General features: G+C 39.2%; 1 protein-coding gene across 3 annotated transcripts in view; it reads left to right on the top strand.

Annotated features, from left to right (window-relative positions):
* ROCK1 (Rho associated coiled-coil containing protein kinase 1) overlaps positions 1-18,320 on the top strand; it is an 86,471-nt gene that overhangs the window by 48,074 nt on the left and 20,077 nt on the right. For all 3 annotated transcript variants that reach the window (XM_026699332.2, XM_026699333.2, XM_087931149.1), the window contains 8 exons: positions 1,177-1,283; positions 2,718-2,868; positions 6,209-6,369; positions 7,940-8,124; positions 8,411-8,480; positions 13,421-13,515; positions 13,938-14,103; positions 16,172-16,265. In XM_026699332.2, coding sequence (XP_026555117.1) covers positions 1,177-1,283; positions 2,718-2,868; positions 6,209-6,369; positions 7,940-8,124; positions 8,411-8,480; positions 13,421-13,515; positions 13,938-14,103; positions 16,172-16,265 — 1,029 coding nt within the window. The remainder of the gene's footprint in view (positions 1-1,176; positions 1,284-2,717; positions 2,869-6,208; positions 6,370-7,939; positions 8,125-8,410; positions 8,481-13,420; positions 13,516-13,937; positions 14,104-16,171; positions 16,266-18,320) is intronic.

Below are 18,320 nucleotides of genomic sequence, written 5' to 3'. Positions count from 1 at the left end.
TGATGGCCTTGTGAGTTTTATATCTCCACAACAAAACTCACAAGGCCATTACACAGCCCATTATACCAATATCAATTCCATCAACCAATCAAGAGGCAGCAGCACAGCCAACCAGCCCAGCACACCAGCCCCCACCACCAGTATTTATAGAGAGACAGCAGCTCCGATCACACACTGCTTGCACTGGCACGAAGCTGAAAGCACCAGCCTGAGGATGGCGAGTGGGACCTCGCTGAAACGTCGCCAAGATACTCTTAATCTTACATGGGAAAAGACCCGAACACACCTGTATGTGTGTGTATATATATATATGTATATGTATATGTGTGTGTGTGTGTGTATATATATATATATGTGTGTGTGTGTGTGTGTGTGTGTGTGTGTGTGTGTGTATATATGTATATATGTATATATATATATATATGAATATAATATATAATATAATATATTGTGTTTGTTGTGTTGCGTTATGTTATGAAATATGTTATATATTTCACAATATAAAAAGAATGTTCACAAAAATAGTATTTCCACAAATAATGATCATAGTGTGAGAATAAAATACTTTCTCTCTTATCCTGCCTTAATTATTCTTGGTTCTCTTTATCTTGTGCAAATAGTTAAGAAAATCTACTTTTGAACAGGACTTAAATCTTATGATTTTATTTTTTACAGCTATTAAATATTCATCATAAATACTGTTTATTGAGGGTGAACAATAGATGGTGGGTTAAAATACTTTTCTGAGGAATGTATAGGTCACTTAATGTCTTTCCAAAAAAGCCTTTTACTTGTGCTACTCTACAAAAATGTTGGGAAATTTGTGGACATTATCTGCATCAGTAAATATAAATTCTTCAAATCAATAAAGACTAGCATTTTTTTTGCAAATGTGAATATTCCATATCTGCCATTTTAATTAAATGTGGTCACTTAGCCTTTCTTGCATACACTTCCTTTTCAATTTATTTGCATAGTTGTGTACCCATATGAAAATACACATTTTCAGTTTAATTAATACTTTAATGAAAGTTGAGCACATAGACCTAAGACTTTAAATATACTTTATTTTCTTAATGAATTATCTTTGATATATGTGAAGAGTTTATGTAGGTAAACAATTCTTGTCCATCTGGAGTCATAGATACAGTGAAATATATTTAATTAATTCTGTAGCTCGGATTACATCTTTACAAGAAGAAATCAAAGGTGTGAAAAACAATCTTGAGCGAGTAGAAGAAGAAAGAAAAAAGGCTCAAGACATGCTCAATCACTCTGAAAAGGTAAGTAATGAGGCACAAACGAAGTCTTATGTATCTTGGAATAAAATCATTACATATTTAGAATAACAAATCTATAAGCCTTGTGCAGGCCAAAACTGGGTGTCACAGGGACGGGCCTGCCCCTCTGAACCTCCCTTTTGGCTGGTGAAGTGCAGAGCGGAGGGAAATAGGCAGGACAAATCTTGCAGAGCCTCTGCGGTTGTTCATAAGTTCACAGTTCACAACTGCCATGATGCTGCAACATCCATAGTTTCAAAGGAAGTTCATAAACACTAGGGGGTGCTTATTATGTAACTTTGAACATTCTCTAAGAGAACTCTCGTAATTCAGTAATTACCTGTATTCTTTTTAAGTAACTCATTTCAACTGCATTCAATTTAAAGTTATGTTTCTGTTGACATGCCTAAGCTTCACTTTAATTTAAAATGGGCAGAAGCAGGCTCTTACAACTATTTTACTTCTTTTGAAGGGTGATCCTGATCTATATTTTAGCTCTTTTATAATTGAACCCACATCCTTGCTTCTCTGCATCTCCTCTTACTCTCACACATGCATTTTTCCCATTTTCTTCCATATTGTTTACCATTTATGCATCTTACACTTCAGTTCATAGTTTTCCATATGTCACAGTCATCACTCAGTGACCCTATACATATTGACTTCTTTTATTCACCAAGGCTTCTTTATTTAGCAATCTAGAGAAAGTGTATGATACATTATCAACTTTAACTGTATCTGTGCCAAATGCAATATTACCTAATAACAGTAAGGATAACCTTGGTCCCTTTGACATATTTTGGTTAATGTACCATAAGTAAAACCAACACATAGTTTTTACTCCAATTACATTTCACTCTATGCAGGCTAGGGTTTAGAAACTATCATTCAAGTTACCCTGTTTCTCCAACAATATGGCCTCCCCCAATAGGAAGTCCCAGCATGCTTTATAGGCATGAAATGAAATTAAGCCCCTCCCCCCAAATTAAAACATGCGAAACATGCGAAATGGGGGAATGGTGGGGGGGGCTTGCCGTTAGGAAGTACTTTTGTTACACACCCGGATATGGTGCTGCCTGTGTTGACCCCAATACGAAGTTCCCCACCAATGCCGAGGTCTACATCCAAGCCATCGCCGCCCGCCTGCCCGAACATGCAAGGGGGGGGGGAATTAAGAACCCCCCCCCCAAAAGACAGCCTAGCCATTTTTTCGGGGCTCAAAAAAAAATAAGACCCGGCCTTATTATATGAGAAACACGGTAGTATATTATTGCCCATATCCCATAGGCATTTTACTGATACATACACAGGATCTAGGAGATGAACATCAAACAAAAAGGTATGTAGGAAGAAGAAAGGTACTGAAAAATATAATAAAATATGAATACATGTCATATTTAGTATATCTGACACCATTTTATACAAAATATCTTGCAGGAGAAGAATAACTTAGAAATAGATCTAAACTACAAACTTAAAATGGTACAACAACGTTTAGAGCAAGAAATAAACGAACACAATATAAACAAAGCTCGGTTAACTGACAAGCATCAATCAATAGAAGAGGCCAAATCTGTTGCTATGTGTGGTAAGTTTTTAAAGAATAAGCAAGGTTAATATATAATTAGTATTGATATATTTCTCTTTAAATAATTGATTGCATATTCCTTTCTATTTATCTGGCCTCCTTGGCAGCCATGTAATTTGCCATCTTTCTTTTGGGATTCCCCCAAAAAAAAAATCCCTATTTGCCCTAAAGATCTTTGGTTTTCTAAAGATTTTCCACTTGAGACTAAGCTGTCTAACCTGCATGCTTTTGGGGGCTTGCTGTAAATTACGCTTTGGGAAATTTCCTTTAGGAAATGGGATATTGTGGGTGTCAAGTTAACTTTCAATATGATTCATCATAGTTCTGGAAATACAGTAGATTTCTACAGAATATTAATCTATTATTGTAGGAAAGTCTTTTTTACTAGAAACGTGCTTGCTATAATGACATTGGAGATGGAGGGAAGAGATGTTGCTTAGGGAATGATTAGATAAGGGAGGACATAGCCCACATCTACATAATGGGCAGGGAAAGAAACTGGGAAAGGAACCTTCTTACCTTCTCAGGATATAAAAGAGACAGCAGAATATTTGTGCCATCATACTGAAAAGATTCTGTTAATGTAGTCTTACATGTCTGGTCTTGTTTCCTATTTGCCTACCTGGGAAAACTGATACCTGCTGAGATGTGGGGTACTTATTTTATACCGTGTTTCTCCAACAATACGGCCTCTCCCAATAGGAAGTCCCAGCATGTTTTATAGGCATAAAATTAAATTAAGCCCCTCCCCCAAATTAAGGCCTATATTAAACATGCGAAATGGGAAATGGCGGGGGGGGCTTGCCGTTAGGAAATACTTTTATTGCATACCTGGATATGGTGCTGCCTGCGTTGACTTCGCCATTGGTGGGGCACTTTGTATCGGGAGACCTTCTGCCACCGTTGCTTTCTCTTCTTCCCGTGCTGCTGTGGCGTTTAGAGCAACGCCACGACGTTTAGCGTAGCCACGCGTGGCCAGTCAGGGCTCCTCCCTGCAACCGGAGCCCGGCAGAGACACTCTGCTTCAGGCGCTCCTGTCGCCGCCTTTCCTTCGCCTTTGAAGGCAAAGCCAATTCTTTTAAAAATGACGCCCTACTACTGGTACGACAAAGCCTCCCCTGCCCGAGAGGGCAGCCCAACCCCATGTGGGGAGGCGAACCTCTCAGGGCCACAGTGCAGGATCAGCCCACCCCGGGAGAAGTGCCCAGCCGCAATCCCTGCTTGGCGCCGGGCAGAGTGCGAAGAGCTTCGCCTAGGGCCCCCAGTGCAGCTGACAGGTGGGCCCTCCTGCCCGGCGGCGGAGCTCTCGCCAAGGCAGCGAGCACCTCCTTGCTGGGCCCTCCGCTCATCCCACCAGGGCCGCGCCAGAGCCTTGCGGGCTGGACAGAGCTGGGAAAGCGAGCCGCAGGTGTGTGCCCGCCTGCCAAGCAAAAGAGCCTGGCCGACCCGAGCTTGGCTTCCTTCCCAAGTCCCTCCAGCCCAAACCTGAAGGGGCCACCGGGAGAGGCTGCCCGAGGTAGTGATAATGCCCACCCGTCTGCGGACATGGAGGCAAGGCGACAGCAGCGCTGCTTCCCTGGCCGGCAGGTCCGGCGGAGAGAGCCCGAAGCCACCCATCTTTTCCTCCCCTCTCCCAGCCCGTTCCCATCCCCACGCATCTCCAAATGCACCAGCAGCTCCAAACGCTGCAGCGGCGTGGGCATCGGGCAGAGGCGCTCACTCGGGGCTCAGCTTGGAGGAGGAGACGGTGCAGACCGTCGCTTTGCCTTCCTGTCCATGGATGGGTGGGCGCTATCACTGCCTCGGCCTCTCCCGGTGGCCCCTTCAGGTTCGGGCTGGAGGGACTTGGGATGGAAGCCAAGCTTGGGTCGGCCTGGTTCTTTCGCTTGTCAGGCGGGCGCGCACCCATGGCTCGCTTTCCCAGCCCGCACGGCTCTGGCGCGGCCCTGGCGGGATGAGCGGAGGGCCCAGCGGGGAGCCGCTCGCTGCCTTGGCGAGAGCTCCGCCGCTGGGCAGGAGAGTCCACCTGTCAGTTGCGCTGGGCGCCCCAGGCAAAGCTCTTCATGCTCTGCCTGGTGCCAGGCAGGGATTGCGGCTGGGCGCTTCTCCCAGGGTGGGCCTATCCTGCGCTGTGGCCCCGGGAGATTCGCCTCCCCACATGGGGTTGGGCTGCCCTCTCGGGCAGGGGAGGCTTTGTCGTACCAGTAGTAGGGCGCCATTTTTAAAAGAATTGGCTTTGCCTTTGAAGGCGAAGGGAAGGTGGCGAAAGGAGTGCCTGAAGCCGAGTGTCTTCGCCGGGCTCTGGTTGCAGGGAAGAGCCCTGACTGGCCGCGTGTGGCTGTGCCAAATGCTGCGGCGTTGCTCTAAAAGCCGCAGCAGCACAGGGAGAAGACAAAGCAATGGTGGCGGAAGGTCTCCTGATACGAAGTGCCCCACCAACACCGAGGTCAACATCCAAGCCACCGCCCGCCTGCCCAAGGATGCAAGGGGGGGATTTAAGTCACCCCCGAAAAGATGGCCTAGCCGTTTTTTCGGGGGTCAAAAAAATAAAGCCCGGCCTTATTTTGTGAGAAATACGGTATTATTTAATTAGGAAAAAAATCTAGGTACCAGTCTCTGTTTCTCATATTGTATGTAATCTATATGAATTAGATATATCATTATATTACAGGTAACAATTCTAGGAGATTTTTACCGTATATATTAATATAGCTTCCCCAAATGCTTAATATTTTCTCTTGCCCCTCAGTAGGATATTTGCAAGATCTCATAAACACGTTCTTTTTTGCTTTCTTAATGTACATTACAGATAATTCTCACTTAGCAATCACTTATTCATTAACTGTTCAAAGATATGATGATGCTGAAAATGTTATAACTGATCTTCTAAGTCAGGATTCTCCAAGCTTGGCAACTTTGAGGCTTGTGGACTTCAACTCCCAGAACTCCTCAGCCAGAAGCTGCCTGAGGAATTCTGGGAGTTGAAGTCCACAAGCCTCAAAGTTGCCAAGTTTGGAGACCCCTGTTCTAAGTGATGGCTATATTCCTATACTCTACATGATCATAATTTGGGCAGTTGGTAACCAGTGCACATTTATGACAGTTGCAGTGTTCCATGATCCATGATTGCCATTTGTGATCTTCACAGCCAGCTTCCAACAAGCAAATTGGGAAGCTGGCAGAAAATCACAAACTCTAGTCACTGACATCACATTTAATGACCCACAGTTATTTGTTTAACAATTGAGCCAGAAATGAACTGATGTGGCTTCAGCTTAGCTACACATTCGTAGTAAGTGAGGACTACCTATAATTTTTGTTGTCTCTCTTTTTCTCATAGAAATTGAAAAAAAGGTAAAGGAAGAACGAGCAGCAAGAGAGAAGGCAGAAAATAGAATAGTTCAGATTGAAAAACGATGTTCCATGTTAGACTTTGATCTGAAGCAATCACAACAGAAGATTGAGCACCTTACTGAACAGAAAGAGAGACTGGAAGATGAGGTAAGACAGTAATTTCTATACTCATATGAACATTCCTTTTAGGCATACATGAAAAATTACTTTGTTTCTATGAACCAAAAAAATCTGTGTGTAGCTTCAAATCCACCACAAAATTATTTTCACAAATTATTTATTTATAAACTTCCTCACACCTAAGGCTCTGGGCATGATATTCTAAAATCTTTCCTGAATCATAATTAAGCAGTTTTAAATTGAATTGGAAGGCCATTGACAGGTACATGAGACTTCTTATGAAACTATCTGAACCTTTGTTTTGATACATCGGAAAAGAATAGAAATATTAAAACTTTAATGATAAAACAGATGATATATTAAATTAATATATCATCTATATTAACTTTATCATACTATAAATAACTATCCCACACAAGTCTTATATCTTGTTCTTCTATTTTTTGAAAACCTTTTTCTCAGCATTGGCGCAATGGTTAGAATCCAATATTGCAGGTTAACTTTACGCAACTGCCAGGAGTTTGATCCTGACTGGCTCCAGATTGCTGATCCTTGAGCCGGTCAGAATCGAACTCCTGGCAGTCAGCAGAATTAGCATGCAATATGCATTCTAACCACTGTGCCACCATGGCTCTTACAGAATAGAGCTTATTGTAATTTGGAGGAGTTGTAAAAGTTCACCCCAGAAAGCATTTGTAATAAAAAATGGTAATCCATCTGGTCTGGATTTTCCTGGTTTAATCAGATAGTTGTTTTCACACTTCCTCCTTTATCTGGAACAGAGGAAGTTTGGCTTCAGGCACTAGCTTCTGGGCACCAATCTCAACTGTGGTGTTGTCTTCCCTAAAGACAAACAGAACTAAACTACCATTAATTTTCACCAGAAGTCTCAAAATATTAAACCTTTGGAACTTGTTAAGGAAAGCCCTTGTTGTTGTATAGTCTTGCTGTACATATTCTTTTAGAATAGAACCCAAAAGGACCACATAGTTTGCAGAAGTTGAACATTTCAGGCCAGAATTCCAGATGTCTGAAGGCAAAATGCCTTTGAAATTGATTTTTAGTATTTTGATTGAGATAATTTAATGCAAAGAAAAAATGGCATAAGTGTTGTTTTTGATGTCAGATATAATTCTAATATTGCTATATATACATGTAGCAATCCAAAGCTTAAAGTAATGTTTTGGAATAAGCATGGGTTGTGCCTGCCAGCAACTTTTCAAAAATACTACCATCTTTTCCTGGGCTCACATGGCAGCCATGGAAGAAAATACATGCTTAAGTTAAGGGAGTGCCAGGAGGATACAACAAGGTCTTCAAAGTAGTTGTGAGTGTGTTGTTAGCATCTCCTTAATTCAAATATATATTTTCCTGAAATCGTACACCTACAGTGTTAACTTAGGAACCCAGTGTTAACTCCAACACCTGCTTCAAAGCCCTTTTCACTTCAGATTCAAATGCTGCACATTCTTATATATGTGGATTTAATATAAGGAGTAGAATTTTCTTAATAATTAGAACATTTTCATTCTTGGCCTGAAATTGGATAATGCCAGAATAAGTATGTAGAAATGAATACATTTTTACTGTGTTTTAGGTTAAGAATCTGGCACTTCAATTGGAACATGAGATAAATAAAAGAGTGATGACACAGAATGAACTGAAGATGCATGCTATAGAAGCAGATAGTTTAAAGAGTTCTGAGAAACAGCTAAAACAGGAGATTAACGCATTGTTGGAAGCAAAAAGACTGGCAGAATTTGAGTTGGCTCAGCTGGCTAAGTAAGTTACATTTTTTATTCTCAAAAAGAACTATATTGTAAAGGACTGCTTTTAGTAATGTCGTTTATGCTATGTTGTATTGACATTTGACTTCACTATTTATAGTTATTTATGCAAATATCTCATGGAAGCTATCCATGAAAACTGATGGCATAAATATTTTAAACTTCTAGACTTCTTAAGTTGCCTGTGTTCTACTCAAATAATACTTTTATTACTTGATCTACTGAACACCTAATGACTAGGAGTTCAGAACAGAAATTGCTTTATTTTTTCCACCTCAAAGGCAATACAGAGGGAATGAAGGCCAAATGCGTGAACTACAAGATCAACTAGAGGCTGAACAATACTTTTCTGTAAGTGTTCTTTATATTGCACAAGCATTTAATTATGTTGTGTACAACTTGCATTAATGTATTAATAATGACCTTCACTTTTAAATAATGTTTGTGCCTTAGAATGGGAAAAGTGGTAAGTGGGGGAGGAAGAACAAGAAAGGTACACAGCTGTTTTTTCTATTACTGATTGATTTCTATTCTTCTCTGCTGTAAAACTAAAAAAATGGTAAACATACATTTTTCTTCCAGACTTTTAACCATTCTGGACTTGCCCTTGTTGACCTTTTGGACACATGTATTAGGTTGGGCTCAATAGTATACCTAGCTTGACTTTCTAAAACCTCACCTAGTTATATTGGCACCTGTATTTTGGATTTCCAATAAATCTATCTCTGAAGAGATAGGTTTGTTTAAAGAATTGCTATAATAAAACCAGTTTTTCACAAAATATCCAAGAAATGACTGTTATAAAATGCCTTCTTCCACTTTCATTATTATTTTTAAACAACTGGAACTCTCAAGGCAAAGTGCTTGTTGTGATTGATTTGCTTATGTTTAAGGTCTGTGATGGGCTTCAAAGACCAGTCATTGTGCAAGGTGCCAAGATGTCTGACTGCCTGGGCAGCGTTTATTCTTTTATACCATTTTTACAAGCAAGGAAGAGTAACATAGATACAGCATCAGGATTGGAGAATAGATACCACATGGGTGAACTCCCCCAACCAATCCTTAAGAATAGTGATGATGTTAGTAAAATGAGATCACCTATAAGTCTGGAAAGTCTGGGACTTTCCAACCTAAGATAGAGAATGAGATCATGCTAGTCACAAAGAGGCCCATATAGGTTAACCGCTGCAGTTTGCTGCTAGCACCATCTACAGGATCTCAATAGCTACTACATTTCACTCTTTTTAATTTTATTAGTTAAAGAAGAATCATAAAAGGAGTTAGGGGAGGATTCATAATAATCAATAGAAGAACATGCTTGTAGTTGTTTATACAGGGCATATACTTGACCCTGAGGCAATGTAGGAGAGGGTTTGGGACGAAAAGCTGTGATAGATATATTGCAAAGAGAAGGGAGACATTGAACAAACCAACACCCATTAATTAAAGCACAAATAATGACTACATAGCGTAATTTTTTTCCCATTAAGCCTGTGGGCAACCAAACCCAAAAGCATTCCCACCAAGATCCTAAATTATCAATTTTCAAATCCAAGGCCAAATTGTGCAAAATATTAAGCTGGTGCTGGATAGTTCGTGACCCATCAAACAAATTAAAACAACATAGATTTTGTAGAATAGCCTTCCTCAACGCTTGCATCTCATGGTTGATTGTTGAGATAGCTGAAGAAGTAACATTAATTGGTTTTGCTAAATTACATAATTGTTTTTTCTAAATTATGTGTAACAGAGTTAATGTTAAGGTGAGTGTGAGCAGCAATTGCTGGCATGCCCACTGTAGACAAAGCTAGCACTATGTGTTCTGCTTTATTAAGTAAGGTTGTTTCAGAGTCACAAGTGCTATCTAGCATGACCCTTCAAGAATGATTTGAAGGATAAAGTTATTGTTTAGAAAGCAAAACAGGAATATAATTAAAAGTTTCTTGAACACATGTAAAAACCATCCTTGCAGTAGCCATACATGGGCAAAGTTAAAGAAAGTCTCTTCCAAAGCTGTGCAGTTCAGAGTAGGTGAGCTAATGCGATGACAGTGAGGGTTTTTACTTGAAGATGTGCAATTAACTACTTTTACACAGGTTATATTTACAGGGACTACTACCATTGAGGTGTGTAAAGCAATTGCATCAGGGGGTGGATAATAGGCAGCAAACTCCCAACTAGATATAGTCGCACAGTTAAAGCTTCCATTTAATAAAAATCCACTTAAGCCAATGAAGTTTTGAATTACTGTAGGAGTGCGAACAGGAACTAAACATGTAGAAAGCTAATGTTCCATATCATAAGCTTCAGATAAACAAAAGACATCATTCTGTGTGATGTTAGCCAATTGCACCCATAAGTTTTACTTCATTCGTTGTTCGAGTGAGTGTTTGGGTGGAATAAAGCCACTGTTGCCAAAGAACAGCTGTAAACAATCAAGCATAAACAAATGAGCCCAGATTGGACACTGTGCTATCTGTAGAGTCAAATTCCTGGGATTGGGACCAGATCCAGGGACTGGTGCCATAACATCCTTGGCTGGGCGAACACAATCAGCTGGAATCCACAAAGGTCCTATAGGAGCAAACATAGTAGCACAGCCTTGCCCCCTCACCCCCAAGTAGTTAAATTTTGAATAAAAACAGTCAATTGATTTAAGGTAAATTATATATTTTTAAACGTTTTAGAGACTCTTTCCCTCCTTTTTTACTTATTTGTGGAGACAGGCCTTAAATGACCGGCCGATGAGCATGTTCCATTATGGCTATATTCCAGGTTGTACAAAATTACAAAAAAGCCGAATATCATGTTGTAAAAAAAGAGGGCTTGCCTAGTAGCTAACATCCATTTGCCAAAGTTAATGATGAAACAATCTGCTTGACTTGATAAGGTCATGAGATTAGGGTTAATCCTTGGCATGATATAAGCACCTGGAAGGTTAAAAATAAGTTAACACACATAATGAGAGTCAGAGATTAAACCAAAAGGGAAAAAGTTTTGAAAGTTAAAATAGCAGGACACTTTCCAGGTATCATGGCGATCCTTGTAAGGACAGGAAAGGAAGAAGTCCTTAAGCAAGCAAGCCAATGATCGTTAGACAAACAATACAGTTTACGTAGTCAGGCAAAGGACATTGAAGAGATAAGTTATTCTGAAAATAAAATTGAAAATCATTACACAACTCCACCATTTATACCTTACTGTACTTATCAAGAATTAGAAGAAAAAGTGATTTGCAAAGTCCATTGTATACCTTTTGTGATTTTATCTGTTGGGATGGTAATAGTTATGCATTCTTCACATTCTTGTTGTAAACCTTCCTGATGGAGTCAAATTTTAGTGTCAATTCTCTGCTTTAATCAAAATACGGATTAAGAGCATGTACAGAGTACAACTAGTTTGAATTTTGATTCCCCTTCCTGAAACTGGGAACTGAGCCATCTTCAAAAATAATTGTTCTAGGTGAACTGCCAACCTGGGAACTGAGCCACCTTTACAGATAACGTTCCAGGCAGATTGCCAATCTCAGCCTAGCTATCTAAAGCTCCTTTGTATTTCTCCAGCAACGACTACAAGTTTGTATGTAACCTATATAAAAAAAATGCTTTCCACTTTCCAGCCCTGCCTTTCGCAAAGCAGAGAGAGAAAGAAAAAAATTTGCCCAAGTGATCAAAAGCCTTCACTCCCCCCTCTCCTCTTGCCTCCACCTTTACAAGGCAAAAAGTTAGCAACCAGCAAGGACGGGGGTGGGGGGATACTACACAGAAATCTCACCCATTTTTTCCCACTCAACATTCTTTTCACCAATAAATCACACACAAATAATTCTCAAGATCAGTAAAGCACACACAAATAATCCTATCTTTCTCATGTCCGCACCTTTCTCATTTCCTTGCACACGCTGTTTCTTACTCTCCTTTCAATCTGGGATGATTTCTAAGCTCTAAGTCCAATCCAAAAAGCCAATTTAATACTCTGACTGCCAAACATGTTTTGATTATTTTATTTTGAACTGCAGCAGTTCCAATTAGGGCTATACACAGGTAAAGGATATTTTTCTTCAATTCAATCCTATTCAATTCTGCATACAATTATTTTACATTATTATACATACACAGCTAAGTTCTATTATGCATGCAATTACTATACATTATTATACATACACATCTAAGAAGTTTTAATGGAAATCACATCCTGAAAAGAATAGTAAACATTTTCTTCTTCTCTTAGTTCTTTCTACCACACATAACAGCATAAATTAACTATATCTGCTTTGATCAGCCCCAAATGGGAAAAAAATTACGTTATGTAGTCATTATTTGTGCTTTAATTAGTGGGTGTTGCTTTGTTCAATGTCTCCCTTCTCTTTTCAATATATATATCATAGCTTTTCGTCCCAAACCCTCTCCTACATTGTCTCAGAGTGAAGCATATGCCCTTATTATAATCCCCTTACTAACTCCTTTTATGATTATTCTTTGTCTAACAAAATAAAAAAGAGTGCAATGTAGTAGCTATTGAGATCCTATAGATTGTGCTAGCAGCAAACTGCAGCGTTTAACCTATATGGGCCTCTTTGCTACTTGCGTGATCTCATTCCGTATCCTGGGTTGGAAAGTCCTGGACTTTCCAGACTTATAGATGATCTCATTTTAGTAACATCACTATTCTTTAAGGATTGGTTGGGAGGTTTCACCCATGTGGTATCTATTCTCCAATCCTGATCTATGTTACTCTTCCTTGCTTGTAAAAGAATAAACGCTGCCCAGGCAGTCAGACACCTTGGCATGCTGCACAATGACTGGTCTTTGAAACCCATCACAGAAGGTCATATGATCCTACAACACTACACTACAACCATCATAAATACACGCCAGTTGCCAAGTTCCATATTTTGATCGTGTGATCATAGGGATGCTGCAAAGATAGTAAGTGTGAAAAAATAGCCACTTTTTCAGTGCTGTTGTAACTTTGAATGGTACTATATGAATGATTGAAGGTTGAGGACTACCTGTAGTAGGCAGCATCAGGGGAATTGCTTTGAGTAAAAATTACACTATCTCTTTGTTGCTGGCTTCATTGTATAGTTTTTTAACTTCTTTCATTTCTTTCAAAAATATTGCAAGCTCTTTGAAAGAGTGGTTGTAAAAGCTTGATATAAATAATACACAAATATAGATTGAATAATATGTAGCCCTTATCATCATCACCCCAAATTTGACTAATAAATGAAAAATTCTGGATTATAACAATATCTAAATGATGCTGCTGCCTTTTTTAAAAATTTCCAGACACTTTATAAAACTCAAGTTAAAGAACTCAAAGAAGAAATTGAGGAAAAAAATAAAGAAACGCAGAAAAAAATACAAGAACTGCTAAACGAAAAGTAAGTCACTTTTATGGGCAGAATTCTTCTAAAATTGAGATGCTCTAAGCAACATTGATAATGTTGATGGAATACGTATGTATATGTAGGTATGTATTTTTTACATTTTTGAACTGCCCATCTCCCAGAAACAGAAAAATCTTTTTTATCACATGGAAACAAAAAGGATTTAAATATGATAATTTTGTGGATTGCTGCCTATATTTTAAGAAAAAAAAGAGTTCTTAAAAGAAACAACTTGATGTCAGGTTAGCACATTTTCAAAACATTAGCTAAAACAAAACAGCTTATCTTTTGTAATTGGTTGTATTTTAAAATGTGCCTAAAAAGCAGCTTTGTTGGCTGTGGAAATGTATGTGAAGCAAAAGTATAAATATGAGCTGTTTATTTGTTTGTTTAAAAATAATAATTTTGTGTTGCAGAGAAGCTGTTGTCACACAGTTAGATCTGGCTGAAACAAAAGCTGAATCTGAACAATTAGCCCGAGCTCTCCTTGAAGAACAGTATTTTGAACTAACACAAGAGAGTAAGAAAGCAGCATCACGAAATAGACAAGAAATTACTGATAAGGACAATATTGTCAGTCGGGTAAGGTATATTTTTATATTTGTATCATGAAGTCAGTTTATTATATTGTGAGAAAAAAAGCTATTGTATCTTTAGTAATGTGACTACATATTGAGAGGTTACTATGATGCATGCTTGTTTTTCTTACAAATCTTCAGTCACATGCTGGATGTATGCATATAGCTAAATAAGGGTAAGGTTTCCTTTATTGAAATATGAAACGCTTTCTTGCATTGGAAATCACAAAATTATAGGTTAGAAAAGATTTTTGAGATCTTCCAGCCAACTCCCTGCTCAGGCAAGAATCCTCATACCATCTTATATACATCCATCCATTTTCGAAAAGCTCCAGTGATGGAGTCTTAATAAGTACAGGAAGCAGACTATTCTACTGGTTAATAGTTCTCTTAAAGCCAAACATACCCAGTTCGTTTATAACATTCTTCATAGAATGTTATCTCCAGGGCTCCATCTTTGTCCTCCCCCTCTATCCTCATTATACTTCTTGTATTTTGTCAATCAGAACTGGACACAGTACCCAGGTGCAGTATGACCAATGCAACATAAAGTGAAATTGTCACTTCTCATGAACCAGACACTATATCTCAGTTGATACTGCCTTAGATTCCATTAGCTCTTAAGGTAGCTGTAGCACATTGCTATTGTAAGAAATTGTCTCCCAAGCTGAATATTACAATACATTGTACTATTTCCCAGTGTAGTGTTTAAAAAGTAGTTATGACTCATGAGAAACTGTGTACACAGTTAGCTCTGGTTGAAACAAAATCTGATGTTAAACAGTTATTAGCTTACGCTTTCCTTGAAGAGTTGAATGTTGAATCTGAATAGTAGATCACTTCCTCATATTGACATAGAACCATTTAGGACCATAACTGGATATGGTTTTTCAGCTAGCTGCAAATCCATAACTTGGTGGCGTCATCCATCCCACATTGTTTTGTTTCATTAAGCAGCTGTGGTCAACTTGATCAAATCCTTAGTGAAGTATGAGTGTACAGCATCTATAGTTTTTCTTTGATCTGTTAATCTATGCACTTTGTCAAAAGAAAAACATGTTTTCATGTCCTGTTTTTAACAAACCCACAATGACTTTTCTAAGGGCTTGCAAACTGATCTTTTCTAGAATTTTCCCAGTTGTGATTTCAACATGATTGATCTGGGAGCTTGTGGGATTTGCCTTTTTTCTTTTTTGATAGAAATTTATTGGTGCATTCATACATATATAGTTTAGAGGCCTGACTACCAAGAAATCCTGAGCAGTTTACAAATAAAAGACAAAAACAAATGATCCAAGAGAGATCATGAGTGGTCTGAAGAAAAACAGATCAGCCAGAAAAACCTCTCATCCAACAGAGGCTCAACTATCATCGAACTAACTCAAACCCTGGGAGAATGCCCAGATCTTTAATAGGTTCCTGAACAAGATCAGGGTAGGACCCATCCAGATGTCATCAGCTCTTTTCCAATCTTTTGGCACTTATCTTGTACTCTTAATAGTTCTCAAAGATTACAGTCAGTGGCACCGAGATAAAATCTGCCAGTTTTTGACAGTGTAAGTCTGACTGGTCCCAAAGATTCAATTTGCAGCTAGTTGTTCTTTCACCCATTCCTTGTGTGGTTTGACTTAGATTTCTGTTCTGTTTCCCCAATGAAGTTTCCAGCAACTTGGATTACTATTTTTGTCAGGTACAAATAGGAATTAAATAATTCAATCTTCCCCTTTTCCTTATCTCCATATTGCCATTTTCTCCAATTGGTAAACCAACTATTTCTTTAATGTTCTTCCTGGACTCATATCACATCGGTTTGGCCGTGCTAATACAGACTGTCTTCTTAAACTTAGTATTTGAATTGATATATTTTTGCTAATAACTCCATGGGTAAAATATATGTTTAAGCTAGGTCAAATTTAAAAATAAGTTATGGAAAGATGAATTGCCATTAGTCATATAGTTGTGTCCATTTATTCTTCAATTCCATAATAGAAGCAGTATACTTCTACAAAATTTCTATTTCTTTTCCTCAACAATTACTCAAATGCAGCTGATACTGTTTTATTTTCCTTTAGCTTGAAGAAACAAATAATACATTAACCAAAGATGTGGCCTTTCTAACAAAGGAGAATGCTGAGTTAAATGGAAATATTAAAAAACTTGAAGAAGGTATTTCATATTATCAATGACATTGTTTGGAAGAAGGCTAACGCCTTTTCAATACTATCTTATACAGTAAGAAAAATGGTCTTTCAACATTGCAGGAGCAGAATATGGTTTGGTATTCTATAGATATTGCTTTATAGATGTGGGAGGGGAAGATTAGACCAAAAGATAAAAATATTATTGAACACAGAAAACTAATTCAAAGATTTTAAGTGTGATTGTAGTTATACTCAAGAAGACAGGGTTCAGTTTTTGTAAATTAGGAAAAATGTGAGATAACGTGAAAATACAATGAATTGTTGGAATACATATACGAGTGATTATCAGAATGTATGAGAAAACGTATAGGAGGTCTTGTTTAATTTTTTTAGGTAAAAATACCATGTTAGGGAAGAAATTCATCAGCATTTTAAAATTTCTTTTAGAAAGTCATTCAGGCAGTACTTCGTAATGGGATGGACTCTCATGTTATATAATCTGGGGGGAAAAGTGAAAGCAGATGCCTCATTAACTTACTGAATAACTTATATTAAACATTAGAATTATGCAAAATCACCTGGTGGTTATTTGAAATGGGTGTCATCTTCACATCCATATATCTGTTCAACTCAACATAGGAATATTCTTGAAAGAGTTTCACTAACCATTTTTAAGGTTTTGCACCTTCACACTTTGAGTAGTGGATTTAAAGGGGAATTGTGAACGGTTGAGATAGCCCTTTTAAAAACAAACCCCAAAATTTTTATTTTTATTGCCTCATTATTTCCACTTTTACTTTGTTTTGTTTTATTAATTTCTAATGGTTTTGATTCCTTCGAGTTATTTTAATAGAAAATGAAATAAAGCTTATAAACAAATTAGAACTCAAACAGAAAACAGAATTTAAGAGTCAGTAATATACAGGCAGTCCTTGACTTATGACTGTAATTGGGACTGTAAATCAGTCATAAATTGTTATAGTTGAGGCACTCATGTAATCAGAAGTTATTTTCCAGCCTTTTTTGTAGTTGTTAAACAACATGGTTGTTAAGTGAGCCCATTCATTTGCAAGTACCATTATGAGTAGCAGTCACACGATTGCAGAATGCAGTCCATGGCCACCATATATTTGGTCTACTGGTTGTAAGCTAAGGACTATCTGTAATGACTTAGACCAGGGGTTCCCAACCACCGGGCCGCGGACCGGTACCGGTCCGTGGATCATTTGGTACCGGGCCGCAAAGAAAATAAAAATAAAATAAAAATGGCGGCTTTCTTCGCCTTCGGTGAATGCTGCTGGGATCAGGGATCAAGGACACAAATGAAAGAAGGGCAGGGAGGAAGCAACCAAAGCCTGTCCTGCTCTCTGGCTCAGCGGCTTCGGTTTCCTCCCGCCTCGTTCCTCTCTCAGTCGCTCTCTCGCTCCTCCACCAGCCCAGGAAGAAACTGCTTCAAAGAAGCCGGCAGGGTGGCTTTTCCTGTCGGCGCAGCTCCTCCGAAGTGCCCATTCACCCCCCACCCCGCTGCCTGCGGTTCAATCCAGTGCTCCGTTCTGCCTGCGTGCCTGCCTGCCTTCGTTTCTGGTTGTTTCGGAATAGCTTTGGCTGAGAATAATAACTATTCGCCTTTTACTCAGCCAAGCTGCTCCGAAACAACCAGAAACGAAGGCAGGCAGGCAGAACGGAGCACTGGATTGAACTGCGGGCGGCGGGTGGGGGTGAACAGGCGCTTTGAGGAGCTGCGCCGACAGGGAAAGCCACCCTGCCGGCTTCTTTGAAGCAGTTTCTTCCTGGGCTGGTGGAGGAGCGAGAGAGAGACTGAGAGAGGAACGAGGCAGACACCTGAGGGATAAGGCTGAGGGAGGCAGGGCTGAGAGGCGGGGCTTCTCAGCCATCCTGCAGGGACTTGTCCTGAGCCTCCCTGAACTTGGTGGTTTGCTGGCAGACGTTTTATTACCCGACTAGGTAACAACATCAGATGTTATCTAGTCAGGTAATGAAACGTCTGCAAGCAAACCACCAAACTCGGACTCCTCCCCTCCCCCTCCTTGAAAAAGTGTCTCCCCCCCGCCGGTCCTTG

The sequence above is a fragment of the Pseudonaja textilis genome, chromosome 3, assembly GCF_049901715.1.
Source record: "Pseudonaja textilis isolate UNSWEBS1 chromosome 3, rPseTex1.2, whole genome shotgun sequence".
NCBI classification, from domain to species: domain Eukaryota; kingdom Metazoa; phylum Chordata; class Lepidosauria; order Squamata; family Elapidae; genus Pseudonaja; species Pseudonaja textilis.
Note: the sequence above shows the minus strand (reverse complement) of the source record. Positions and strands in the feature narration are given on the sequence as shown.